Source organism: Neovison vison, chromosome 2 (assembly GCF_020171115.1).
Source record: "Neovison vison isolate M4711 chromosome 2, ASM_NN_V1, whole genome shotgun sequence".
Classification (NCBI taxonomy): Eukaryota; Metazoa; Chordata; class Mammalia; order Carnivora; family Mustelidae; genus Neogale; species Neogale vison.
In genome coordinates, this window is record NC_058092.1 from 29,947,838 (window position 1) to 29,975,250 (window position 27,413).

At 42.3% G+C, this 27,413-nt stretch overlaps 1 protein-coding gene across 1 annotated transcript; it reads right to left on the reverse strand.

Moving 5' to 3' along the window:
- Positions 1 to 11,086: 11,086 nt before the first annotated feature.
- On the reverse strand, positions 11,087 to 26,587 carry RRAGC (Ras related GTP binding C). Its single transcript, XM_044237853.1, has 7 exons — positions 26,308 to 26,587; positions 24,372 to 24,575; positions 23,201 to 23,400; positions 20,568 to 20,682; positions 19,418 to 19,560; positions 16,962 to 17,110; positions 11,087 to 12,627 (listed from the first exon to the last, which is right to left on the reverse strand). Exons 1-7 carry the CDS (start codon positions 26,542 to 26,544, stop codon positions 12,476 to 12,478), a joined length of 1,200 nt encoding a protein of 399 aa, XP_044093788.1. The 5' UTR covers positions 26,545 to 26,587; the 3' UTR covers positions 11,087 to 12,475.
- Between the last annotated feature and the right edge of the window lie 826 nt (positions 26,588 to 27,413).

The window sequence follows — 27,413 nt, forward strand, 5'->3', positions numbered from 1 at the left end:
GTATTCAACTTAAGTTCCAAAGACAAATGTAGTGGTGAAAAGTAGAATAGGTAGTACTTGGAGGAGTTAGCAACCCTTCGAAGAGATAAATATGAATTTAGAGACACTATACTCTCCTGGCTTCGGTTTTGTCATTCATTCATTCAGCCATTCACTCATTCATTCATTCATCTTATATTTATTGGGCACCTACCAAGTGCCAGAGATGAATAAATACAGTAACACATCCTTTGGTGGCACACTGTTGCTTCTGTCACACAGTGCAATGATGCATACTCCTAAACTAAATGAATCAAAATTCATCTTGCTTTGAAATTTTCACAATAAACCTGGAACTAAGGGCGCCTGGGTGGCTCCATCCTTAAGCGTCTGCCTTTGGCTCCTGTCATGATCCTGGGGTCCTGGGATCAAGCCCCACATGGGGCGCCCTGCTCAGGGGGAGGAGTCTCCCTCTCCCTCTGCTGCTCCCCGTACTTGTGCTCGTTCTCTCTCTCTCTCCCTGTCAGATAAATAAATACAATCTTTAAAAACACACACACACAATAATTTATTTAAAAAAAAAAAAAAAGGCAACCTGGAAGGAACTGCAGGTGCTTTGAGCTATAACAACCCAGGAATTGAAATTTTGAAAGAACGGTGTGCTGACTCACATAGAGATCTGACATCTTTTATGCGTCTCTGTTTGTCACCTTGAGTTACCATCCAAAAAAAAAAACCAAACACACACACACACACACAGAAGCAGCAAAATCAGAATTCTTGATGCTGGAAGGCCTGGGAAACCACACCTATTTAACTCAATTCAACAAGCCTGTATTCTACCACATGACCTAGACCCAGGCACAAAGAATAACTAGACGTGCGTCACCGGATCCAGTGAAGTGGTTGGGGATGGACCTGGTATGACTATTTTTCAAATCACTCCAGGTGGTTCTGGAGTGTAGCCGGGGTTGCAAACCACCTCAGTAAAGGCAGTCGACACAGCCAGCAGAGAAACCACACAGACCTCTCGCAGGGAACTGGAGCACTTAGTGAGGGGGCTCTGCCCAAGAGCGGCGAGGAAGGGAGCCCCAGACCGGCCAGGTGAGGACGCAATCAGAGTCATTGGAAACTGCCGACGACGATGAATTTGCTCCTCTACTCTGAGGCTAGGACCATGCTCGGCTGCATGTAAAAAACCAATAAAATCTCCTCCTCATCTTCTCTTCAATATTTATAGAATTTTTTAAAATGCATATATGTATATTGTTAATTATAGAAAAGGATACATATTCATTGTAGGGAAAAAATTGGAAAACACTCTTTGAAAGGTAGGAAGAAAAAAGAGGCTTTTCAAAATCTCTGTTATTTTAAAGAGGTAGAGGAATCCATCAGTTTGAAAACATCCTAAAATTGATCGCTAAAGCTGGAATGAAAGATCCTGTTCTTGTATCCCCATCAACACTGAGTATCATCCCTTAAAGAAATGCCCATTTGATAAAGAGAAAGGGAAGCCCATTGCTATTTTAATATGCATTTCTTCTCTTCCTTGCGAGGTTTTCTCGTTTTTCATGTTTCTGGCTTCTTTGTGTGTACGTGTCACATACTAATATCTTTTCCTCACTTTCTTTTGGAATGTGTTTCTTACTGATTTATAAAACTGTATGAAGAATGTTAACTTTGGGGGTGCCTGGCTGGCTCAGTTGGGAGTCTTATCTCAGGGTCGTGAGTTCAAGCCCCACTTTAGGTGCAGAGATTATTTAAATAAATTCATAAATAAGTAAACTGAACAAAAAAGAACGCTAACTTTATGTATTCCTCGTTAGCCAACATTTTTTCCTAGTTCTCTTGTTTTGTGTATAGTAGTATGTTTTGACATAAAGAAGTTTTTCATTCCCATGTAAAGAAGACACAGAAGAACAATAAACAGAACTTTTCTGTAAATTGTCTCTATCTTTCATTTCTCTTTTCCCTTCCCCCCTGCTGGGTTGACAAGCCCCTGGGACACAGAGTCAGATCAACACTCACTCCCTAGCTGTGTGATCTCAGGCATGTCCTTCACCTCTCTTAGCCTCTACTTTCCCCCATCTGCACCCTAACTTTGGTCAGGATGAAATTCATTCACCACTCTCATGGGGAGAAATTTGCTATCTTATTCACTGATATAGCCCCAGAACCTAGAACAGATCCCTGCACCCCATAGGTGCTCAATAAATATTTGTCGATCGAATGAGTAAGTATCTGGCTTGGACCCTCGCCCAGGGCAGGCAATCAGTAAATGTCGGTCACCAGCAACAATCCCAGGCTGCACTGTTCCTAAGAGGTCTTTAAGGATCAGGAATTGTATCTCCCAGTCTGGTTGGTTGTGTTTTTCCTCTGATGCCCCCTCCACAGACAAGTGCAGACAGAGTGTGTCGCGTGAGGCCAGTCCTCTCCCGAGCATCCCTGGTGAATACAAAAGAGGCCTAATGCACAGACCTGGTCCTTCTCCTGGTGATGGCTCTTGTGGGAGTTCATTGTACATATAGAATAATTAAATGAGACGATGAGATGGGCCAGGAGATTAAGAAGGGAAAAGCGGGATCAGGGAAGGTATGTTGGAGAAGGAGGTGCCCACAAGGCACTTGAAGGGCAAAGACACTTCCAAAACACAGCAGTGTTTTTCTTTCCTCGGTTTTTCTTTCTGGGGGTTCAGCTGCCCAGGGTCAGCCGTAGTCGAGAAGCAGGCGATCTTCCTTACACTGTAGCCCAACGCTAGGTCACAAGGCCTGTCATTCCCCCCACTTCATCTCATCACACAGGCCTTTTACCATCTCGCATCATCACGTGAAGGGAGAGTACAGGACAGTAAGATATATAGTTTTTATTTTATTTTTTTAAAGATTTTTTAAATGTATTTATTTGACAGAAAGATCACGAGCAGGCAGAGAGGCAGGCAGAGAGAGAGAGAGGAGGAGGAAGCAGGCTCCCCACTGGGCAGGGACACGATGCAGGACTCCATCCCAGGACCCTGAGATCATGACCTGAGCCGAAGGCAGAGGCTTTAACCCATTGAGCCACCCAGGCATCCCAATATATAGTTTTTAAAGATCTGTTTATTTATTTGAGAAAGAGAGAGAGAGAGAGAGAGAGCGCGCACATGAGTGGGGGGGCAGTGGGAGAGAGAAAAAAGCAGACTCCCCACTGAGCTCAGAGCCCCCCCCCCCTGCAGGATTCATGTTCACAACCCTGAGATCATGACCTGAGCCAAAATCGAGAGTCAGACACTTAACCCCCTGAGTGCCCCAGGAGCCCCAGGACGGTCATGTAATTTTGAGATAGAGACCACATTCATATTACTTGTACTACATTATATTGTTAGAGTTGTTCTGTTCTATTACTAATCTCCTGATGTGCCTAATTTATAAATCAAACTTGATCATAGGTATGTATGTATAAGAAAAAACACAGTATGTGTAGGGTCGAGTATTATCTGCGATTTCAGACACCCACTGGGAGTCTTGGAGCGTGTCCCCTGTGGATAAGGGGGACTGCTGGTACAGAGGAGAGAAAGCTGGTAGGCCAGATGGTAAACAGTGATCGAGGCTCACTTTTAGTCCTATGACTATTGGCCTAATGCGCTGTTTGGCCGCAGGACAACTACGTGTTATGTTCGTGACTTCCTTTACCTGGACAAGTTCACATGCTTGTGGACATTTGTACTATCTGCTAATGTATTGGGTTTAAGAAAAGCTCTCCTTTCATAGTTTTACAATGTACAAGTGGTGTTGGGGGGGGGGTTGGAAATCCCAGGGAAAAAAATGCAAAATCCAGAACATTCAGCCAAGTTGGGTTTTTCATTTATGTTCTAAATAAGCCTCCTACACGGTTTGTGTTGAGCTTACAACTGGGGTTCTTTACTTTTTTGAGTGCATACCCCTTGGGCAATTTGGGGAAAGGCCAGGTTCCCTTGGTCAAGATGGTCTGTGTGATTTTGCACACAAATTCAGGACTCTCCAGAATTTTCCATTGACTCCCAAAGTCATATGGTAAGTTCCTTGCATTAGAAGTTTGCATGAGAGGAAGACTATCCAGCAAACCCCAGACTTGAAATTCTGTAATCATTAGCCTCTCGTTGCCCTGAAAATCATTATTTCTTGTCATTTTGCCACTGGTCACAAAACCCAGATCTTTCTTGTTCACTTCTTCCTGAGATGACTTGCCTTCCCCCTCACTACCTGACTGTGCTCCGAGCCAAGAATCAGGACCTCCGTAGTGTGTGGGTGTATTAAGTTAGGACAACACTGACTGCTCTAACAAATAAAGCTCACCGTCTCAAAGACGGCCCAGCAGAGATGTTTACTCGCTGGTATGGAGGACTCCAATGCAAGTGCTTTTGGTCATCAGATGACCCTTCCAGCAGGTGATCCAGGATTCAGGTTCCTTCCACGTCAAGGCTCTGTGTTTCCAACAGTGTCACTGTGCTCAAAGGCAGCTATCTGGTGGAAGGGGAGAGGACCGAGCATAGAGGATCACACATGAGAGGATTTTATGGCCAAGCCCGGACGTGGCGTACATCACTTCCAACTTGCGTTCTGTTAGCCAGAATGCAGTCACATAAGCATCCCTAACCGAATTGCAAGGGAGGCTGGAAATGTTATTCCTGGGCCTGAGAAAGCTTGCTTGTGGAACAGGTACCCTGCCTCTGCCTACCTGGTGTCTACAGCTATCCTCAAAGAACTCTGGGGCAAGCTGCTCAGAGTCCCCATGTAGCCATTTTCCTTCCTCCTTTTGTAGACTCAGCTTCTAAGGGACTCTACTACTACCAAGAAGGCAGACCTTTTCTCTGGCATCAGACAGATGGGACTTCAAGTCCAAGCTCTGCCAATACCTGGCAATAGGTTCCTGAAAGTCCCTTCGCCCCTCTGTGCCTCAGTTTACTCATCTGTAAAATGGACCACAAAAATAGCTCTAACCTCAGGACATTGGATAGATTATAGGAGAAGGTATTAAGTGAAGTTTAAGCACTCAGATATTATGTGTGCTACTGCTAATAATTATGAATTATATATTTTATATGTATATTATATATTATATAATATTTTATATATAATAAATATATTAGATATATTATATTTATTAGATATATATCTAATATAGATATATAAATGTAGATGTAGATCTATATATTAGATATTAGATTAGATATATATTATAGTATAGTATATTATTATGAATTATATATATAATTATGAATTAATATTGTGAATGCTACTGCTAATAATTATTACAAAAATAGTACTACCAGGGCGCCTATGTGGCTCAGTTGGTTAAACTTCTGCCTCTGGCTCAGGTCATGATCCCAGGGTCCTGGGATTGGGTCCTGCATTGGGCACCCTATGCAGTGGGAAGCCTGCTTCTCCCTCTGCCACTCCCCCTGCTTGCTCTCTCTCTGCCTGTCTGTCAAATAAATAAAATCTAAAAACAAACAAAACAGTATTATTATTATTATTATAGGCTAGTCCGGTCTCTGAAAATGAAGAAAAAAATCCAAGAGACAAACTGAGATTCCGGTAAGAACTGAGATAAAATGTGGCAAGAGGCTGGCCTGGCGTAAAATTAGAAAGAATACCAGTTGAACAAGAACTTTGATAACCTTTCTCTTGAATCTGAAAGAAGTCAAGAATAAATAATTTAAGGATCTAATAAATACATTGGGAGAGTCGAGGACCTACAGAAGTATAAAGTGGCCCAAATCCCCACTTCGGAGGTTTTTCAAAGTCACCAATCCCCCTCCACAAAATTAAGGTCTCTTCTTCATTCTCATCCTCCTGTCACTTGGCGGCATTTCGTACTGTGCAGTCTACCCGGTATTTGTTTGTTTTTTAAGATTTTATCCATGCATTTAACAGACAGAGATCACAGGTAGGCAGAGAGGCAGGCAGAGAGATGGGGGGAAGCAGGCTCCCTGCTAAGCAGAAAGCCCAATGCGGGGCTCGATCCCAGGACCCTGGGATCATGACTTGAGCCGAAGGCAGAGGCTTTAACCCACTGGGCCACCCAGGTGCCCCACTACCCAGTGTTCTTGCTGTGAGAATCGTTCTGACTTCTTTTCCAGCCATCCTCCTTCTGCTGATTGACCGAGGCCTTCCCCAAGTTCTGCCCAGGCCCTCTCAGTGTGCCGGCTCAGTCTTCCTTCAACTCACCTTTCTTCCCCTCCACCCTGCTCCCGGGAACACTGCCCCTGAGATCCTGGGCCCCCTGACACCTAAATGAGCTCCTTTTTGCCAAATAGCCTGCTGTTCTCAATTATCCCATTTCCATCAGGAGATGGCCCCCAGGGGTCATAGAGTGAGGAAACAGAGCCCAAAGAACCCAAAGATATCTTAGATATCGAACCAGGAGCTACAGTGCAGCAAACAATTCCATTTCCCAAGTCAAGGCAGGTGTTAGGGAAATGGCCAGTAGGACTATAAGCTTCCTTCTCAGCTCAACTTCCAGTGCTGCAAAGCCAGTGCCTTATTCTGAGACAAAGGCCCCATCCAGAAAGTTCCAGCACTGCTTTTTCAGAATAAGATAGGCCCCGTCTGTTCAAATAAATTAACACTTGGTTCTCAGCTGCCCCATTTACCTGCAACACCAAGTTCACATGCCTATTTGAATAGAGATGGGAGAGAGAACATGGAAAGAAAGGAGGAATATTTATCATTTACCAAAATGAGTATACCCAGCACCTCTCTTTAAAAGAAGGAAGGAAAGTTAATAAAAGGAGAAGAGAGGAAAGAGAAAAGAGGATAGAAGAAAGGAAGGAAGGGAGGGAGGAAAGGAGAGAAGACATTGTCTGAGATTAATATTCCATTTTCGTGGCCCAGGCTTTTGTTCTCCAGGTTATGTTATCTGACACCAAATTAATCGTCTGCCAAGTGTCTTCTGATGTTTGATCACTTTAACCCAAGACACTTTTTACAGTGTAAGGGTCTTCATGTGGAAGTTGTAACACTTTCACAACACATTGGGAGTAACGGGTGCTTTGAAGCAGGGGCCGGGGGGCACCAACTAGTTTCCTTCCACTCAGTTCCTCATTATAACTGTCCTTCTGCAGTGTTCTCAATTATATTTTAAACAGCTCTGAAGGTGCATTGATGTAGCTTGTTCTTTTTACATTAAAATCTGTCTTTGCAGAACAGAGTCACAGCTGGGGATTGTGGAGAGTTGCTATGGCCCCAGAAGAAAGAAAAGCAAGTGCCCGTGGAAGGATAATGTATCCCAGCCTTTTCCTTTGCAGCTTTAGCTCTCAAGAGTGAAATAATTACAACAGACCTCATTTGAGGCAAAGGAAGCTGATGAAAGCAGGTATTTTAATTCAAAGATGTGGCTTTTCCTTCCATGGGAGTCTTTAAGAGCACACACACCCACAACAGATGGCTCAGGGAGCAAGTAGTCCTGTCTGTTATAGAATTGTGGATAGAGCTGTCTTCTTAAGGCCCCTTTGGAGCCCATAATCCATGAAGCAAATGATGTTATGACCTTTGTCCTATGCCACCCCTTGTTAAAAAGCTGAAAAGATTCAAAAAGTGAAAATCACAAACTGCTCCCCTTCTAAAATGTCTCCAATCAGTCTTGAATATTATTTCAGGGGAAGTAACTTCAGCAGTTCTTTGGATCCCTAAGTTGGGTATACACTTGCGTGATTAACAGGCAATTTAAACTTTCGCAGCAGACCAAAAATGCCGGTGCCCGGAAAGCTAAAGGCTGTGTTAAAACAGTACAACACCGCCACCTACAGGTCAAACAGCAAGGCATCGGCCACTACAGTCAAACCAGATGAAGAGGCTAGGCAAGTTGAGGCCCAGACAAGAAGGGCATCCCCTCCTTCCCATCAAAGATGAGACGAAAGGCAATTTATTTTTTTAATAAAGATTTTATTTATTTATTTGACAGAGTGAGAGACATCAGCGAGAGAGGGAACACAAGCAAGGGAAGTGGGAGAGAGAGATGCAGGCTACTAGCTGAGCAGGGAGCCCCAGGACTCCATCCCCAGGACCCTGGGATCATGACCTGAGCCAATGGCAGGCACTTAACTGACTGAGCCATCCAGGCGACCCATGAAAGGGAATTTAAATGAGCATGGATTTTTCTTAACGTGTGGGATACTGAGGATATGCCTCCCCCATCCCTACCAACAAGGTCAGGTGCTCAGCAAGTTACCAATAAAGCAGAGAACAGACCCACCCAGGTCCAAGGTGCAGAGGGAGGGGAGTAGATGGGGGAAACCGGAGTGGGTGGAGGGCTTTTAGGGAGGATTTGGCATTTAAGCTGAGCTTAGGATGAATAGGATGTCTATAGGGCAAAGGAAGCAGATTCCAGGCTGAAAGAACAGATCAAGCTACCAGGCTCAACTGTGAAAATACACAGGCTTTACTCTGTGACACAACCAGGTCACTGAAGGTTGAATTGAAACACTTAGAAAATGTGGGCGCCTGGATAGCTCCATTGGTTAAGCCGCTGATACTGGATTTCAGCTCAGGTCCTGATCTCAGGGTCCTGGGATGGAGCCCTGGATATTGGGATTGAGCCCTGAGTCAAGCCCTGTGTGGCCTCTGAGCTCAGCAGGGAGTCTGCTTGGGATTCTTTCTTCCTCTCCTTCTGCCCCTCCTGTTCACGCACTCTCTCCAATAAATAAAGCTTAAAAAAAAAAAAAAAACACTTGGAAGATAGAATCGTAGTTCCAATACCACGTAAAACATTTCAGTGAAATGCCCTTCGGTGTGTTTATACACGGCTTGAGTAGGCATTTCTTAGTGTCACACTGACGCTGAACCTGGGATACAAACCAAGGCAAAACGGCTTCTCTACTGCGGTCTTCTCAGAACCTTTAATACTGGACTGAAAAAACAGTAAATTTCCAAAAGACTACAGAAGGCAATTTCTAAAATTTGACTATAGAATTTTTTTTACAAAACATCTCATAAGCAAACCCCTCCTCCCTACTTAGGGAAGCAAGGTCAAATGGTGGTTTAAGGATACAAGTTCTAGGGGCGCCTGGGTGGCTCAGTGGGTTAAGACTCTGCCTTCAGCTCAGGTCATGACCTCAAGGTCCTGGGATCGAACCCTGCATCGGGCTCCCTGCTCAGCAGAGAGCCTGCTTCTCTCTCTCTCTCTCCCTCTCTCTCTCTCTCTGCCTGCCTCTCTGCCTACTGGTGATATCTCTCTGTCAAATAAATAAAATCTTAACAACAAAAAAAAAAAGATACAAATTCTAGAATCAAGCTGCATGGTTTCCAGTTCTAACTCCACCATTCACAACTGAATCTCTAAGCCTCGGTTTTCCCATCCTCAGAATAGGAATGTAATCCCTACAACATAATGTACTCTTAAGATTATGTGAGGTAATAATATAAACGACCTAAAATAATGCTAGTAGCTGCTGCCAATTCACATCTCTTCCAGCTGCTCTTAGATCCACAGGCTCCCCAGCTTTGTGGGAGCAGTTCAGGGAAAATGCTGTTAATGGAAACACACTCCAGCCACGCCAAACTACACATTCCCCTTAAAGACTATGTTCCTTCAGGGTCTCTGGGGGAAAAGGAGAGTGTTACTTTATTAGCTTAGATGGAAAATAGTAACAATATTGATATTGTACAGTAACTAATAATCTCTTTTGGATATAATCAGAAAAGCTTTCGGCATTTGCAAACCGAAACAGGCCAAATCCACACACATTGCTTTCCCCAACAACAAAGCTGTAACTATCTTAATTTTATCTTTAAAATCATTTCTCTGTAAAAGCACAGAACTCAAAATGTAGAGGTGAAATTAACTCACAAATACCTTCGGCATTCTATATTGGGACTTCACTGTGAGTGTGTTTGTGTGTATATATGCGTGTCTGTGTTGAGACTGGTATGAGTGAATGGGAGAGGAAGTGAAACGGCTGTAATTGCTCGTGGCATAAGATTATAAAGGTTTTATTTAACCGTCTGGCGCAGTGCTCTCCAAAGTAGCCTGGAACCAATGAACAGGCAAACCCCCTTAATAGTTTTATAGGATTCTTCCATTTCCATTAATCCCAAGTTGCTTCCCTCATTCACTTGCTGTACTTCACCACTTTTCAAGTTTTCTCCTACATCACCCCCTGAGTTTATAATCTTCCACAGCAATAGGGGAAAGAAAGAATTCTTGGGCACCCATGTGCCATGGTTATATTCATCTTGGGACATCTCGATTGAAACAACAGCAGCGTGAGGCTGAAGATACAGGCAGGCCTTACTGGGCAGCCACAGCCAGCGCAAAGGCCCCATCCCGCACAAGCTACGTCCAGGACTAGGTTGGTCAACATTGATTTACCAGGACAGCACCGGGGCTCACCGGTCGCTCTGGCATCACTATGAATGGCATCCCTTCCACTCTCAACAGTATCCTGGTGAATTTATATGGTCATCCTATCTGTAACTCTAGAAAAGCTTCTCTACTCCTCCAGACTTCAGCTTCCCTAAATTTGGAAAAGGATATGGGATTAGATAGTATTTTAAGAGGTTCTATCTTTTAATCTGCTTCTGTGATTTCCATTTCAAAGTTTTAAAGTTGAATTCTAAAGTAATCCGATGATGAAAATTTTAAGATCTTTCAACCTCTAAATACCTTCCCTCCCTTCTATGAACTAATGCATACTTTACCCCAATCAATTTAGTTCTCACCTAACTGACATTTAAGGGTCAATAATCAGTATCCCAGGAACTGGAAGAACAAACAAGCTGGCACTGGTAGAAATTTTAACATGGTGTCCTACTTAATTCATCTCCTTACCCCTTCCTGGCTTGGCTATAACACATCGGTTACACCAGGCCTTGCATATTCCTCACCACGAGACAATCTGTTGGTATGAAACACCACAACCAAAAAACTATTTTCATCTAGGCCTGGGCCACCTACCCTAAGCAGAAATGGGCCAGGAGAGATGTCTGGACACGGGGCATGAAATTCTGCATCAAGACAGAGCTTGAAGTCCTAACACATATAACATGTTAACCATATGAAGCAGCAAAAGAAATGGATAGAATGATAAAGTGAGACAATCCAATGTCCCAACACCCCACCCTCCTCATACTGGAGGCAAATAAAAAACTGATTTTGGAGTAAATACATTTATTGATACCCATTTTATATAGTTCAGTGAAATAATCTATAAATATAAAAGCATTTTCTTTTGGATATCACCATGGTCCATGTAAATACTCAACAGTCAGAATCATCTGCAGGAAGCACTCCAAGTCACACTGTTAGGTTTACAGACCTGAATATACATATTTCATTAAACAGTGGCACTTATGTACTCAAGTGGTCCAGTGGCTTTGGAACATAGGACTACTGGGCATGTCGAGTAAAAATAATGGGTCACTTTAAATCAATGGACAGGGTATCAACCATCAACAAAAAGAAACAATTATGAATTAATATCCTAGGTGAAGAAAGTACCACAGTTGACACTCGGTGTCAGAATACTGGAGACAAAGTCTATGTAATGTCACATGCTGTGGTGCCATGTGCTCTCTCCAACTCCCAGTGGACAGCCCACCAGTGCCTTAGGGCATTCATGGCCAACGAAACAGCAATCTGTAAAGAATCTAGATAGCTTAGAATAAAAGGTACATAGTGGCTGGTACCACGTCTAAAGAAAAGTGAGCTAAATATTTCAATGACATAATGAGTTTCTCCCCTAAGAGGAGAAGATTGTGGGGAAAACAAATTTTTTAAATTCCCTTCGTTACACTGATCATGATCACTTATCTAATGGAGGAGAAAGAACCCAGATATCTGGTACCCAGAACAAGGTACAAACATTTTCTTCTGTTTTAAAAAGTTTCTTCAACACTTCCGAGAGAATTAACGCAGCAGCCACTGATGAGCCTTGCTCTCGACCTGATGCAGCATAAAACTTTCTCGTTTCTTCAGTAACAAATACAGGAATGTCCTTTGCTGCGGTCAGACCATGTGTCTTCTGAGTTAGCAAGCAAATGCATTTAAAACGTCTTAGGGTGTGCAATGTCCAAAATTGAAATCTGAGAGGCAGTGTTAGAACTTAAGCAAGGCAGGATTTTGAGAGACTACTCAAATGAAAACCTAAGTGAAGCATATAAAAATTCAGTTCTTTCTATTATTTCCAACTGGTAATTGACAGCAACATTCTCTGGTAAGGATGGGTAAGTGGTGTTATCTCCAGGTCCAAAATATCCCAACTACTTAAAATAGGACCCCAAAGAGGAGAAAGACACACTGAGTTCTGTGGTCTCTAGAATTCTTTTTTTTTTTGCCATTTAAAAAAAAAAGAAATAGTAGCTTCAGTTGCACACCACTGGTTGAAGGGGTTTTCATCCAAATGAGAAACTCTCCCCCTTGTCTCTAGTGGGACAGGCACCAGGATTCCCACAAGCGGCAGCTCCCCTGTCCTGTAGCACGTGGCATCTGACCCTGGAGTGAAGAGTAAGCTGGCACAGAGCCCCGACAGCTGGAATTCAGGCTAGATGGCATTTCGCGGCGTGCCATTGTGTGTCAGCGCTTTCAGGCTGGGGGCGCTGGTCTGGTGACCACAGCTCCTGTGAGAAGTCACACCCACCTCAAAAACCTCATGAATAGCTTTCCGGAAACAGTGGAAGTTGTAGTCTATTAAACCTGCAAGAGACAAAAAGAAGATGAGACCCACTGAATGTCAACTGTGAAATTATCTACTAGGAAATATTTGGTGACAGAAGAAAATTGGTTATGTATTAAACAACAAACATCCAACTGAGGAATTTTCTCTGCTAGAAACATGATAAAGCACATACCCCCAACTGTTAACACTGGTTACCACTGGGGCCTGGGAATGAGCAGAGTAAATAAATAAATCCATCAGGAAGGTAAATTTGCCAAGAAAATCTACAATAAAATTTGAAGGGAAAGTAAAATACTTTTCAAATTACCAAGCTTTTTCCTTTCATAAGTCTTTCGGGCAGCCCGTGAAGAGCTGACGGAACAGCAGGAGCAGGAGTTTGGCACCCTGCCTAGGGGAGTCTGGAGGTAGCAGAGAGGCCCACCAGCGAGAGCCTCAGGCAGCCTACACCTGCTCTCTCCAGGCAATGCAGCTCCTTCGATGTTTCATGAACTGGCTTCCAAATAAGATTTTGGTCAAACAGTTCTGTTTTGTGATAGAAATAGCCAGTTGCCTACCAAAAATCTACTTTTCTCCCTTCTTCCGTAGTAATGGAAACCCAATTTCTTTTTTTTTTTTTTTAATATTTTATTTATTTACTGGACAGAGAGAGAGAGAGAGATCACAAGTAGGCAGAGAGGCAGGCAGAGAGAGAGAGGAAGGGAAGGCAGAGACTTAACCCACTGAGCCACCCAGGTGCCCCGGAAACCCAATTTCTGATGAGCACAATGATACTCAGCTAAAACATTGTACTTCCCAGCCTTCCTTGTAACTATGTACAGCTACAGGACCAATTCTGGCTGCTGGGATAGGTGGAAGCACGTGGGACCTCGAAATTTCCTTAAAAGCAAAAGGATGTATTCTTTCCCCAGCCTTGTTCCTCCTTACTGTCTGGAACACACAGCCATTCTGGACCATGAGGTCTGCCTTAAGAACAGACACCAATTAGAAGAATGGCAGATCAGAAAGAGAAGCATAAATGCCCTTGAGAGTACTAGAACATGAAGACAACCACGCAAAAAAAAAAAAAAACAGATCAAAACAATATGATGACAAAATGTCACAGAAGTCTATAGGAAGGAGAACCCAGTGCAGGGCAAAGGCAGCCTTTGGGGATATAGGCAAGGTTTAACTAGGCTGGAAAGAGAACAGTATCACAAAAAAAACAGCAGGGAGCTGGCAATGAGAACACAGCACAGGTATAGACAGGAAAAAAACTGGAGTGACTGGAGATAGGGGCAGAGAATTCTCGCTGGGAAGTACTGGGAATCGAGTCTGACTAAGGAGATTAGAGTCAAATCCCGGAGGTCCTTCAGACTCAAGAAGAAAAAAAGCTATAAAAGTTTTGGTAAGAGGGCACCTGGGTGGCTCAGTGGGTTATGCATCTGCTTTAGGCTCAGGTCATGATCCCACGGTTCTGGGATCAAGCCCCATGTTGGGCTCTCTTCTCAGCAGGCAGCCTGTTTCTCCTTCTCCCTCCCTGTTCCCCCTGCTTGTGCTCTCTGTCTCTGTCAAATAAATAAGTAAATAAAATCTTTTAAAAAAAAAAAGCTTTGGTAAGTTCAACTACATTAAAAATGACTTCTGTGAAAATGGTAAAATAACTGACCACCAGGGAAACCCAAACACTAGCCAGAGATCTGACGATATTATGAAATCACTGTTCATTTTTTTTGTTTATTATTGGCATCGTTATGTTTTAAGAAAGAATGCTATCTTGTGAGACACCTACTGAAATCTGTAGGGACAAAATTATTTGATCACATCAGAGATTTGTTTTAGAATAACCCAGCAGAGAAAGAGGTACAGAAAGAAAAAGATTGGCTATGATTTTTATAATTATCCAATCTGGGAGAAAAAAGGGGTTCATTCTGTTACCTTCTCTAATTTTTTATGTTTGACAGTAAAAAATAATAACTTTGCTGGTAGGATAAACAGAACACGCGACTGACCATATGCTGGGAACTGCTGACGTAGGACGATGGCTATATGGGCACTCACTGTGTTGCTCTACCTTTGTGTATATTCGAAAACTTCTGTAACCAGAAACGGTTTTGTTTTTAACTTTTTTTATTTTTAGATTTTTATTTATTTACCTTTAAGAGAGTGAGAGAGAAAGCACAGAGGGAGCGGGAGAAGCAGACTCCCTGCTGAGCAGAGAGCCCGACAAGGGGCTCCATCCCAGGACCCTGAGATCGTGACCCAAGCCAAAGGCAGATGCTTAATGGACTGAGCCACCCCAGTGCCCGTTTTTAACTTTTAAGACTAGAATGGAGAAAAATAACTAAGAAGCACAAAAATAATAAAAGTATATGAACAGGTAAATTACCAAAGAACAATCTTGAACTGGCATAAAAGGTACCTGCCACAAGGAAAACGCCTGTTCTAACTAGTAATTAAAGAAGTAAAAATTAGAACCAAACGAGATACCATTTTACACCTACCAGACCAACAAGCATTATCAAGGACATGAAGTGACAAGAACTCCCACACAGTGCTACTGGGGCCGAAAATGGGAAAGCCAGATTGGAGAGCGATGTTTAATAAGGCTGAAGATGTATGAACACATCTCTATAAACTCCACTACTAAACATATTCTAAGAGAAACTCTCCACATGTGCAAAGGCAAACATGTTCATTTGCTGCATCTGAGTATTTGCTGCAAAGCTCTCTGTGATTTTAAAAATAACCTAAATGTCCAGCAGAAAGAAAATAAATTGTGGTATATTCGATCCACATAATATGGTGTAAAATTAAAATGAATGAACTAAAGCTACATGTTAACAACACAAATAAATCTCAAAAAAAGACCTTAAGTGAGGAGAGCTAGTTGCAGAAGACTGCTTACATTTTTACAGCGTTTACACAGAGATACACAATACAAAACTCTGTACTGGTTAAGGAAGATATGAAGTAAAATATATCATCATACATGAAGTGAAATTAGATACTACATTCAACACAGCACCAAAAAAGACTTCCAGTGCAACACATACATGAATGACAACCATGTCTCTGCTGTGTTTTGGTTCTGAAGCTCAAAGGTGAATACGCACATTCTTGTTTATCCAAAAATTCTGTGTATTGGATATAGTTCATTAATATTAACATTAGTGAAGTACTAATCCATACAACATTAAATTTAAAAAAGCAGACCACAGAGCAGGCACTTGTAGCACTGAACAACAGAGAGCTGTGTGAGATTCCTGAGCATTTAAATAATATGATGAAAGCAACTTTCTGAAAGCTAATAAAAGACAATACATATAGTAGCCCCTCAAAACATGTGTTGAGAGCATCACTTCAAGCAGGACATTAGTGCTCAACCATGGGCCTGCAGGGATGAGGGCCTGGACTGACAGTGGGAACGGAAAGGAAACCCAAGAAACAAAATTTGGTGAAGCATCAATGTAAACAATATAGGAAAAGAATGGGAAAGGGGGAACACAGAATGCCCTCCGGGAAATGACCTGCAACGGCCCCTTCACAGTGCCACCACACAATCACCTGACTACAAGGTACCCGAGCTTGGACGCCAGGCGATGTTGTAACAGGTAACATCACCAGGGTAGCCAAGAGGGTCAGGAAACAGAGGGGGAACAGTCATCAGTTCTGACACCACGTACATGATGATAATCAAATATTTAAGAGAAAATGTCTTACTAACAGCTCCAAACATGGGACTGGAATATGGGCCCAAGTCAGAACTGGGGAAGTCAATTTTTCAATCAACCACACAGAGAAAATTAAGTGACCATGGCTTGGAAGAGCTGAGCAGGAGAGTAAGTGAAGAAGCAAGCACAAAGACGTGGCTCTGAAAAACACTCAGAACTGAGAAAAACAAAAGAAACCGAAGAGATCAGAGAAACAAATACATAAAATAACTTGGAGAGCTCAGCTTTAGGGAAGCAAAGGGAGAAGGAAACGTCAAGCAAAGAGAGACTGGCCGGGTCACATGCTGGTTAAGGCTGAAGAGGCTACAGAATGAGGAAAGGCCGCTGCATGTAGCAAGAACACGAGCTGGCAACATGCCCAAGAATCATCTCTGTAAGCAGGTGTGGGTAGAAGCCCAACCGCAGGCATTTAGACATGTATTAAAATGACCCAAAATAAGAAAGGTTGGAATTAAATACCTACCTTAACATAAAAGATCAAAAGAAGGACAAAGTCTGGACTATATATGGAAAGGAAGGGACAAGAGCAGTTTGAGCTGATAAGCATTTAACACTGCAATACTAGTTTATCTGATTTTCAAGAACCTAATACATTTTTACAAAGAATTTAATATAAAAACAGCCTTTTAAAATGCCATTACCTTTTCGTTCAAAACTTTCTTCCCTAAGAATGCAGACCAGTGCCAAAAATTTAGTCACTTCCTTTAAATAAAGGACAGTCGTATTATTCAGCTTGATAATTGCCATAGATTCTTTGTCGTAAGCACTTCCACTTCCATCTTCCTTTAGCCTGTTTTAAAAGAAAGTATTCATTACAGGTTTCCCAATGAGGTATTCTGTCATATTTAATTTGCACAATGACAAGTCTTTCCACTCAGTTTCCAAAGTGTCTTTAAGAAAAAATAATGTGGGGACGCCTGGGTGGCTCTCAGTTGGTTAAGCGGCTGCCTTCAGCTCAGGTCATGATCCCAGTCCTCGTTGCTCGGCAGGGAGCCTGCTTCTCCCTCTGCCTCTGTCTGCCACTCTGTCTGCCTGTGCTTGCTCACTCTCTCTCCCTCTGTCCCTGACAAATAAATAAATAAAATCTTAAAAAAAAAAAAAATACTGGGGGCACCTGGGTGGCTCAGTGGGTTAAAACCTCTGCCTTCAGCTCAGGTCATGATCTCAGGGTCCTGGGATCAAGCCCCACTTTGGGCTCTCGGCTCAGCAGGGAGCCTGCTTGACCCCCCGCCCTCTCTGCCTACTTGTGATCTCTGTCTGTCAAATAAATAAATAAATAATCTTTAAAGGTGGGGGGGAGGCAGAAAAAATACTGGCTTAAATATATGGCAACAGAAGTTCTCATTTAAGAAATAAGGTTTCCAGGGGTGCCTGGAACTCAGTTGGTTAGGAGTGTGACGCTTGATCTAAGCTCAGGGCTTGATCTGAGTCATGAGTTCAAGCCCAACATTGGGCTCTACACTGGAGCCTACTTTAAAAAAACAAAAAAAGAAAGAAATAGGGTTCCCAGACGAGGATGCAGTATTCCATACATGCACACCTTCATCTTATTTACCCAGGATACAGCGAACACAGGTTTCAAACCTTCCCTCACCTTAATCTGTACTGACAAGAGTATACAAATAAAAAAGGACCTAACGTAAGAAAACTGCCATTAGTGAAAAAGGAGTTAAGTATAAAAACTAAAATTAATACAGTCTATCAAAGATATTGTCGAATCCCGATGCTTACAAAGTGAGCCTTCAAGGTCTGAAAGCTATTGTTTTTACTAGAATTGTCAGAATTATAGGTAGTTCTCCTTCAAAAGATGTAAATCAAGAGCCGAGTAAGAAGCAAATATAATAAAATACACCACACTGCAAGCACGGATTGTGTTACGAATGAGATAATGGATACTTTTTCTTCTCTTTTATAATGTAGCATATAACACAAAATGTATTATACAATGTATCTTACACTTAAAAAAATTTTGCAGCTAATTTTGATTTTTAAATTATAAAAAAGCAGTTATGAAATTTTGATTTCTTTTAAAGAAAAAACAAGTGTTCTATTCATCCATTTTTAAAATGAGGAATGGGAACATGAAGCTGTACTGAGTAATATAACAACAACAAAAAAAAAATCACATTTTCATTACGGAAAAAGAGCAAAGGAGAGCATGTAACCACAAAAGTGAGAAACAAATAGAAGACAGAAATAGACAGGTAAAGAACATGTGAGAGAAATACATTCTCCTACTGAGTCAGCTGGAGAAAGACACCAACAAATCAGGCTGAGAGACCAAGGTGAAAGGCAAGAACAGAGAGATGAAAGAAGAGTTCAGACCAGGTGGAAAAGGGAAGAGATAAGGGATACAGAAAGCAAAGGTTATGTCAGAGCATCAGAAAGTGCCTTGGGAGTGCTGATGTTAACACACTGGGGGGATTAGGGCTATTAGAAGCAACAGAAAGTTGTTGGCTTTTGAAATACCAGTAATTCTCCAAAGTTTTCATTTGTCCTCTGGACTATTCCACAAAATCACACCTTTGCTGGCATTTATAAACCTCTGTATGAAGCTTGGTGAATTTACATAAAGAAAGAGTTTACATTTTTAGAAATTTATTTTGGAAACTCACGTATGGGGTCAAATTTTTCTATGTTTAAGTCCTTCTGACACCCAAAATTCTGATTTCCTTGTCTCTTGGCTCTCTGAAAGATTAGGATCCCTCATTTCCATAAAGCCTGAAGTTAAATTAGGAACCAGTACTTACTCTGTTATTCAAAATACATTAATCTACTTTTTTGATCTAGCAGAGTCCCTAAGGGAAAAGACATAGTGCAAGCCCCCCAAATAATGGTAGTAGAAACTTTCAGTGATAATTAAATCTGGCACTAGCACAGTTTTTCGACTGCTCTTACCCATCCTCTGAAGCAGTATAACCTAGCAGTCCATCTACAGGGAAATCAAGCTCCAAGTGGAAGCACTATGGTCAGAACAATTCCACTCTATACAGTACCTGCTAGAGGCCTCAAAAATTAATCCCTCTGACAAACTGAACTGGTAGTCTTCAATATGTCTGAGATCTTGCAAATACACACACACACACACACAACTTACCCATATATACAAGACACATCAATTACGACATCAATCATGTCACAACAAAGTTCATAAGATTGCATATCCACAGGAGAACTGTCTGTTGCAATGTAGATTTTGCTGACAACGTCGAAGAGGAAAGCTTTTTCAATACCTGAATTCTAGGAAAAACAAAATTGGAGAAGTATTCAGTTTCAAGAATCAAAATTTGTAATTTAAGATCCTGAAATTATGGATTAATACACAAAGACAATTTAATTGTATAACTCAGTACCAAAGAATCAAACAGTATGTGGTTGAGAGACACTTCTGTTATCCAAAGAATAAAAATGGAATCATGTGTCTGCTCTGATTTACTGACTTAGTTGCATTAAATTTGATTTTTCTTCCTCCTCAAATTAAATGAATTACTTGCTAAGACACCATCAGAAAAGTTAACAACAAAAAAATTCCTCCAAAAATCAAGCCATGCTACATTTTCAATAATCCTTTTTTGTCACAATAATCAACCTCTGATTTAAATGACCTTGCCACCAGAAAGGCATTCTGTGGCAACTAGCAAAACATAAAAGAATTAGTCTGATGTCAACATCTAGCATAACCCAAAAGCCCAAAAGAACTGGGGACCCCTACACCCTGAACTCTTGAAAGTAATGTCTAGAAAATATAATAGTTGAATGTTATATTTATTGAAGGAATATCCTTTTATTAAGCTGAATCCTCAAAATAAGAAAAGTGAAATATGATACTAAGATTATAGTTAGCAAGGAAAAAAAAAGATCAATTTTTCAATGTGACCTCCTATAAAGCAGAGATTAAGCAGGAGTCAAATTCCCAAAACCCAGATTTTTCCAGTTACTATTCTCCATTCAGGAAACAGGTGTCATGAAGATTTTTTCTTTTTATCATGGAGGTTTTTATTAATTAAGAAAGTATGAAGAAATTTTTCACTTCATTTTAAGATCAGAAGGGTGAGCACGAAGGAAAGAACTCAGAAAATAACTCAGGCCATTTTTAAAGTATTCTTATGATTTATTTTACGTGTTAAGTGCGTCATTAGCCTTTCGGCCTGATTCAGACTAAGGCAAGACATTTTTTTGGAGAATTTGATAACACAAATATATTCAAGAAAATGGAATCAGAAACTACAGTGAATTAGCTCACTTACTGATATAAAGATATTTAATAGGTTTTCCAAGGTCGGCAGTTGTGGGATGAGTTTCTGTACCACCTTACTAAAGGCTTCAAATATTGAATGGTCATAGATACTAGTCAAATAAAAGCTGAAAAACACAACACAATTTGATTAATTTGAAACATATCTTAAGTTCAGTGACAATTATAAAATATAAAATTTTATGTTGCTTAACATTTGATTTCACTAAGTTCAAATAAAGGCTTTTTACCTCGCCTGTCATCCCCACTGTTCAAGAAAACAAATGCAGCTCCCCCACTGGCTTGTAACCATCCATCTCTTTACAGCATTTTAAAAAAAAGGGCAACTTCCTAGTAACCAGGAAAGCATTTTCAGATGCAGGAACCTGAATATTCACCTAAGTCTTTGCAACCTGATCCAAACAACCTGGTTTCTTAAGCCCATAACTGACAAAGACCAAGATAAAAACCAAGAGGGAGCATAAAGAGGGGTGACACTTATTCAGTAAGAATGTAATTCAGGTTCCTACGAAAATGCCATCTCTTCAGAAAGTTCTTGACCCTCCTACCTAAAACAGCAGCCCTTTTCCCTAATTTCTTCTCATAACACTGATAAGTACCTAAAATTACACTATATGTTTATTTGTAAGTGCTTTTGAGCTGTCTCATTCATCAGAATGTAAAATCCATGAGGACAGAGACTTCGGTGATCTTGCTCATAGCTACAACCCCACTGACCTGAACAGTGCTCATAAATATTTGTTCAATAAACAAATGAACACAGCTGATGCTCAGAATTTATGCAAATGACAAAATTAGAAGAACAGGAGCCGGGGCCCATTAAGCATAGGAATGGAACAGGAATCTGCCTAAAAGGACATACAGTGGAGAAGCAACAGCCATAGATTTAACAAAACACATATGAAAAAGAGAGACCTTTAACATTTTAATACAATTTTACGTGCTATTTTTAGCTCAGAGAGTATACTCCTCATCATGTAGTTGTTCTACTTATTTATTTGTAAGTACGTATTACAAAGTCAGAAACACAGAACTGTAGCTATGACACTTGGCAGGCAATTTAAAAACACTCTCAGGAAGCAGACCTAGGAACCTAACCCTATACAAGATGCGGCTCGACTCTAGATGTTCGAGCAACAAAACAAGTGAGGCCAAGATAACCCCCTCTCCTAAAGGCACCAGGGACAAGCACTAGGAACAACGGAGTATTTTATTGTTTCCTTTAGGCAAAAAGGTTAGCAATGTGGGAAGGTCCTTCAGACACTCTGAAGCGTGGAAGTAGATGGGGACATGGAGAACCCTACAAGACACAGGGCATTTTAGTAAACTGGATTTCTGGAAACCAGAAATCGAACAGAGCCTAATCCACAGGCATGCTAGTAATTAATAAAAGCTTGATGCAAAGATTCTTCAGAGGTTAACAAGGCCTAGGGTCCTATAAGAAACTAGAAAAAGGGATGGCATGTACCTCTGCAGTGGGACGCCCCAAAAAGGAACAAGGAAGGGGATTAGGAGAATTCCCATATGCCTTAGGAAACACAGGACAATCATGGCCTAAAATCCAGTGTTAAGTGTAGACTCCCAAAAAGTTGAGACTGAGGAATTTCACAGGGAGGGACTTTCACTTTCTCTTACAAATACTGCTAAAATTTTTTTTAAAGCATGAATTACTGATAAAGATTTTAAAATTTCAATCCAAACTACAGATTAATGACACTTTTTCTACATGACTTCCTAGAATAACTGAAAGACCCTGGCACCTGAGGCCCTAGGGAATATTAGGGGTAGGGATGAGGGGTGGCTTGAGCTTTTAAGGAAGTCACTGTAACAGACCAGGGATAAGGAAATAGCTACATGTGTGTCTCTCCCCTGCTTCCCCTTTAAGCTGTTTATAACAAGAGAACATTTTCTGGGTACTTTTTATTACTCATATCTACCTATACCACCAAAAAAATACAAAACATAGAAAATATTCCTCACACACTTCCAGAACACAAGCACATAAATCATCAATCCTATCCAGTACTTGTTCTTTAATGATACTTTCTTCATGGTATTTAGTTATGAATCCGCAGTTCTTTAAACCTAACAGGAACCCTAAACAGATTTATAGAACAAACTCACCTAACTCAAACTTCAGAGATTCATAAAAGCATAAACTGTTTTTAAAAACATACACAAGGTACATCAAAGTCCAGACTCGAACATGTGCCTCTTTAAAATGCTCTTCCTACTGAAAAAAAAATACTGTGAAGACTCCAGCTAGAGTTCTACACCAACTGTGACAGAGTCCTTGAACTGAAGCAAAATGAAAATAAATGATGAAATCACAGAGGGGAGTCCCAAAATAGATTTATGCCATGAGGAAAGAGGCTGATTCCAGTCTCCTGAGATCAATTTTTAAAAGCACCAATGAAAACCCTTCACATGACTTCAATCTCCAGGAAAGTAACTTCTCAAATACCATCGGGCTCCCAAAACTGAATTCAACAAAGAAGAGATCAAGAATATTACAGATTTGGGAAGGGCATACCAGTAACAGAAAGCCACGTGTTTGTAATGACAGAGATGGGAATACATTTAAACATTTTTCAGGGCTCTCATATCAAACACACATGTTGTTACCTAAGGTGGAGTTTTTCTAGCCCAGCATCTGCAAGGTCATCATTGGCCCTTTGATGAATGTCCCTCTGTGTTTCTATTTTGTGATCATCAGACAGACCATCAACTTTGTGAATAAAAACCTCAAAATTCATGTCTGGGTTAACTTTGTAGGCTTTAGAAACAGTAATGTGAAGTCTTGTTAAAGCCTCCATGTAGTCATCCTGTAAGTCAGAACAAAATATTTTTTAAAAAGAAATCTGGTAAAAGTCAGTAATGAATTAAGAAAGCCTCAAACCACCTCTTTCCCCAACCACAGAAAATATATTACACTAATTATTCACAAATACTCCAAACATTCAAATACATTAACCTCATCTCTCTAAATCTTTAATCTCTCCAGATAAAAAAATTCATTTACCAAGTTAATGCTTCTAATTTTTATATTGCTAATATAAGAAAAGGAAAAAGGAAATGGACACTTCTTCCCAATAGAATTTTTTAAAAGTAATCCCAGCTCTGCCATTTATTAGATGTGTGACTTTAAGCAGGTTGCTTAAACTTGTGATCTCAGTTTACTCATCCATCAAATTGGAATTACCATACCTACCTCACAGTATTGTAAAGAATAAATTAAATTGGATCATGTATGTGAAAGCCTCCATTACAGAGCCTCCCAATCAGAAAGCACTCTTTACCAATGTTTAAGCTTCTTAAGGTCAAGGACATGTCCCATTCATCTCAGGGCTTGTCACAAGCTAGGCCCTCAATAAACGCTTGTTGAGTCAAACTCAATTTGGACAACCAAGAAAACTATTCACTTTAATGTTTACTGACTCAGTTCTCCTATTCCTCATTAGATTATGGGCACCGAGAGGATCTTTCCAGTGAGTGACATCACTATTGTAATAGTTAATGAAGTATGGCAATATCCACTATTAACAAATAAAAGTGGAAAACTGCTCATTAACTAGAACTCAAAAGAAAATAAGCCACTATCTCCTAATCATCTCATATTCTGCACCGCACAACGGCATGCCTGCACACCTCTGCAGCTCCATCTCCCATACTGCTAGGAAACCTACCAGCAAAGAAGTAAGCTGCAAGAAGCACATGATAAAGAAGATAAACACCTTTCCTTTGTGTCTACATCTTTTGACAGCAGAGAAAAAGAAATAAACATTATTCCTACTACCTGTGCATCAATGACATATATCAATGCTCCTGTTCCCCTGAAGATCATCTCGTAGTCAAAAGTTGGGTCAAAAAAGTCCATTTGTCCAGGAAAATCCCATATCTGGAAATTCACAAAGGAGCTATTGGAAATGTCATCTTTATAAATCTTGTTGGTACTTTCCAAAAAGAGAGTCTCGTTGGGTGACATTTTATGAAACACCACCTGTTAAAACAAAGAAGATAATTTTATGACTATTCAACTTTGTACTTAAAGTTCAAAATTCGACCCTGAATTAACATATAAAGGATTTGATCCTATAGCAAGAATTTTAAAAGAGATAAAAAGTGAATGGTGTATCATCAGTATTCGCTATCCTTTTACTTCTGAGAAATGAGAAGGCACCAAATTACTTTCCACAAACCTATTCTGGAGCTGAAACTTTTCTGCTATTTTCTCTGCACATAGTAAATCCTAGTAGCAGCACTGTCTTTCATTGTCAATTCATTTTATTTTCTGCTAAGCTCCCAAAACCCACTTTAATATCGTAAAAGCTTAGAGCTAAAGTTTAAGAATTTTTGTTCACTGAAAACTTACCGAAATGCCTCTATCAGGCTCTGAGAATTACAAAGGTAACTGCCTAGACTCTGCCTTCACTGAATTTGCAGTTTTGTGGAAGAAATAAAAGACAGTGATTATACCAAGTAGAAAATGATTGGGGGGGTGGGGGAGTCAGGAGAGGAGTTGACAGGGAAATGACTGCTCCCATGAGAAAAGAAATGGTAAAAGTAACAGTTAAGAATCAGGATAATCACAATCCATACAACTCTAACATAAAGCTAATTTGTCTCTCACTCTTACTTTCTAGAAAAGGAAACTGGGTAGTTACTACCAAAGTTTAGTCAATGAGTAACAAGCGAGAAGAATTAAATTCAGTTTGCTAAAACCCTACCATGAATTTACTCAAAATTTGCTGTAGAGGTGAGAAAAAAAAAAAACCAGCAATCCAGTAAATTCAGAAGTTAATAAAACACAGTAATCCAGTAACTTCATTAGAAGGCTACTTTTCAAAACCATCATGTTTACAAAATATCACACAGATTTATTTTAGATAGACTTCTGCAACGGAATGGAAAGGGCAACAGACCAGGTATCTGGCGTCTTATTACCAGCTCACTTGTGTGTGAGGTGGGTGGCTAATGGAGGATGCCAACCTTGCCTCGGTTTCCCCCTTACTAAAAAGGGTCTAGCCCTCCCTTCGTTCCCGACAGACCCGAAGTGAAAGCAAATGGCCTGACAAAGATCTGCAAATATTCTCGAGGTCTCAGAAAATTTTTGCATCTGCACACATAACAGGAGGGACTATAACCAGCAATTACACTCGCCCGGCCCCAAATACTAAACCTGGTGGAATAACAGCTCCCCAATCCCCAGCGATGTTAAATTCTCCTTCGTAGTAGGAAGCATTAAAACGGCCAGTGACTTAGTCACAGCTCTTCCTGACGCTGCTCCCTGGGGCTCACCTGGGAAGCCCCGCAAACTCAGGTCACCTGAAGTGAGAGGAATACACAAAATCGGGGCAGGGGAGGGAGTCGGACAAGTTCTCCAAGTTGGAACTGCAGAGTACGTCTCAGTTTCGGAAAGGACTCTGGGGCTGGATCCCAGGGGGCGGAGGTCCCGGGCGGTGCCACCGGCACCTGCCTCCCTCCAGTCAGTCTCTCCTTCGGGGACCCACCTGGCCTCGGCTGACTTGGGCGTGGACTCCGAGTCGGGGTCCTCCCCCGGGCCGCGCCTCTGGCCTCGCTCCCCAGAGGACAGAAAAAGCGCGGTGGGACAGCCGGGCCAGCCAGCCCCGGCCGCCGCCCTCCTCTGGCCCCCCGCCTCAACGCGCCCGGCGGCCACCCAAGCCCCTAGGAGGGGGAGGGGGCGCCGGGGGATCCGGCGCGGTCGCACTCACCTTCTGGATGGAGGACTTGCCACTGCGCCGGAGCCCCATGAGCAGAATCCTCGGCTTGGAGCTGTCAGCGCCCCCAGGGCCACAGCCTCCGCCGGCCCCCGCCCCAACCCCGCCGCCCGCTGCTGCCGCCTCCTCTTCCTCCTCCTCCACGCCGTAGCCGAAGTCCTTCGGAAAGGAATCCGCCGCGCCGTAACTGCCGGCCAGGGGCGCCTCCTCCGCCCCGTACTGCAGGGACATGGTGCTGGAGCCGCCGCCGCCCGCGCCCTGACAGGCCAGGCCAGGCCAAGCCAGGCCGCCGCCTCCCCAGTACGCCGCCGCCGCCGCCCCCGGCAGCCGCCACCGCCGCGCGGCCCGCCCCCTAGAGCCAGACTCTCATAGGCTCCGCGCCGAGACCCAGCCTCTCATTGGCCGCCCGAGCTGCCACTCGGGAGCAGCAGGGTAGGTGGTGCCCGTCACGTGCCCGGAATCACCTGACTTGGAGCCGTGGAGGGGGGAGGAGGAGTCACGAGGAGGGTGGCCCGGCCGGCCGAGCCCTCTGCCCTCCGCCCTACCGAGCACCTCGGTCCTGCCCAGCCACGCGCTTTGCTCCTCGCCGCTCTTCTGCCTGCTTGGGAGCTCTGGAGGCCGTCGCAACGGGAGACGCTCTCTGGACATTTGGGGGAAGAACTGATTGTGCTCCTACAATGGTACTCGCCCAACCAGTATTTACTGATGCCCGCGATGTCCTGGGGGGGGACAAGGGACACAAAAACTGAAACGGACTCGGACCCTGCCTGCCCTCATGTTGCTCGGAGATTAATAGAGCTCGGATCTCTGCGTAAGTAGCTTCGGTACGAGATACGAAGTGTAAAGGTCAAAGGTACAGGTAAAAATGCTCGGGAGTTGGGAGGGTGAGAAAGTCTCTAAGGAAGTGGCGTCTGAGCAGGTCTAGATGGATGGATGTGGTTGGGATATGTAGGGATAGGGAGGAGGAGCCAGCCTGAGTGAAGGTAGAGCCTCAACCAAAGGCAGAGTCAGGGTGTGATACAGTTCGATCTAGCATGTAGCAGGAAAGTAAATGCAGCCAAGCTAGAACAGCTTATCCTCCCCCTTCAGCAAATCAGACG

Coding starts and splice junctions, on each gene's coding strand:
- RRAGC (XM_044237853.1), bottom strand. CDS start 26,544: ATGTCCCTGCAGTACGGGGCGGAGGAGGCGCCCCTGGCCGGCAGTTAC. Junction 20,683..23,200: donor CTAGAAAAACTCCACCTTAG/GTAACAACATGT, acceptor TGTGTTTTTCAG/CTTTTATTTGACTAGTATCT. Junction 12,628..16,961: donor AGAAAGTTTTGAACGAAAAG/GTAATGGCATTT, acceptor TGTCTCTTGCAG/GTTTAATAGACTACAACTTC.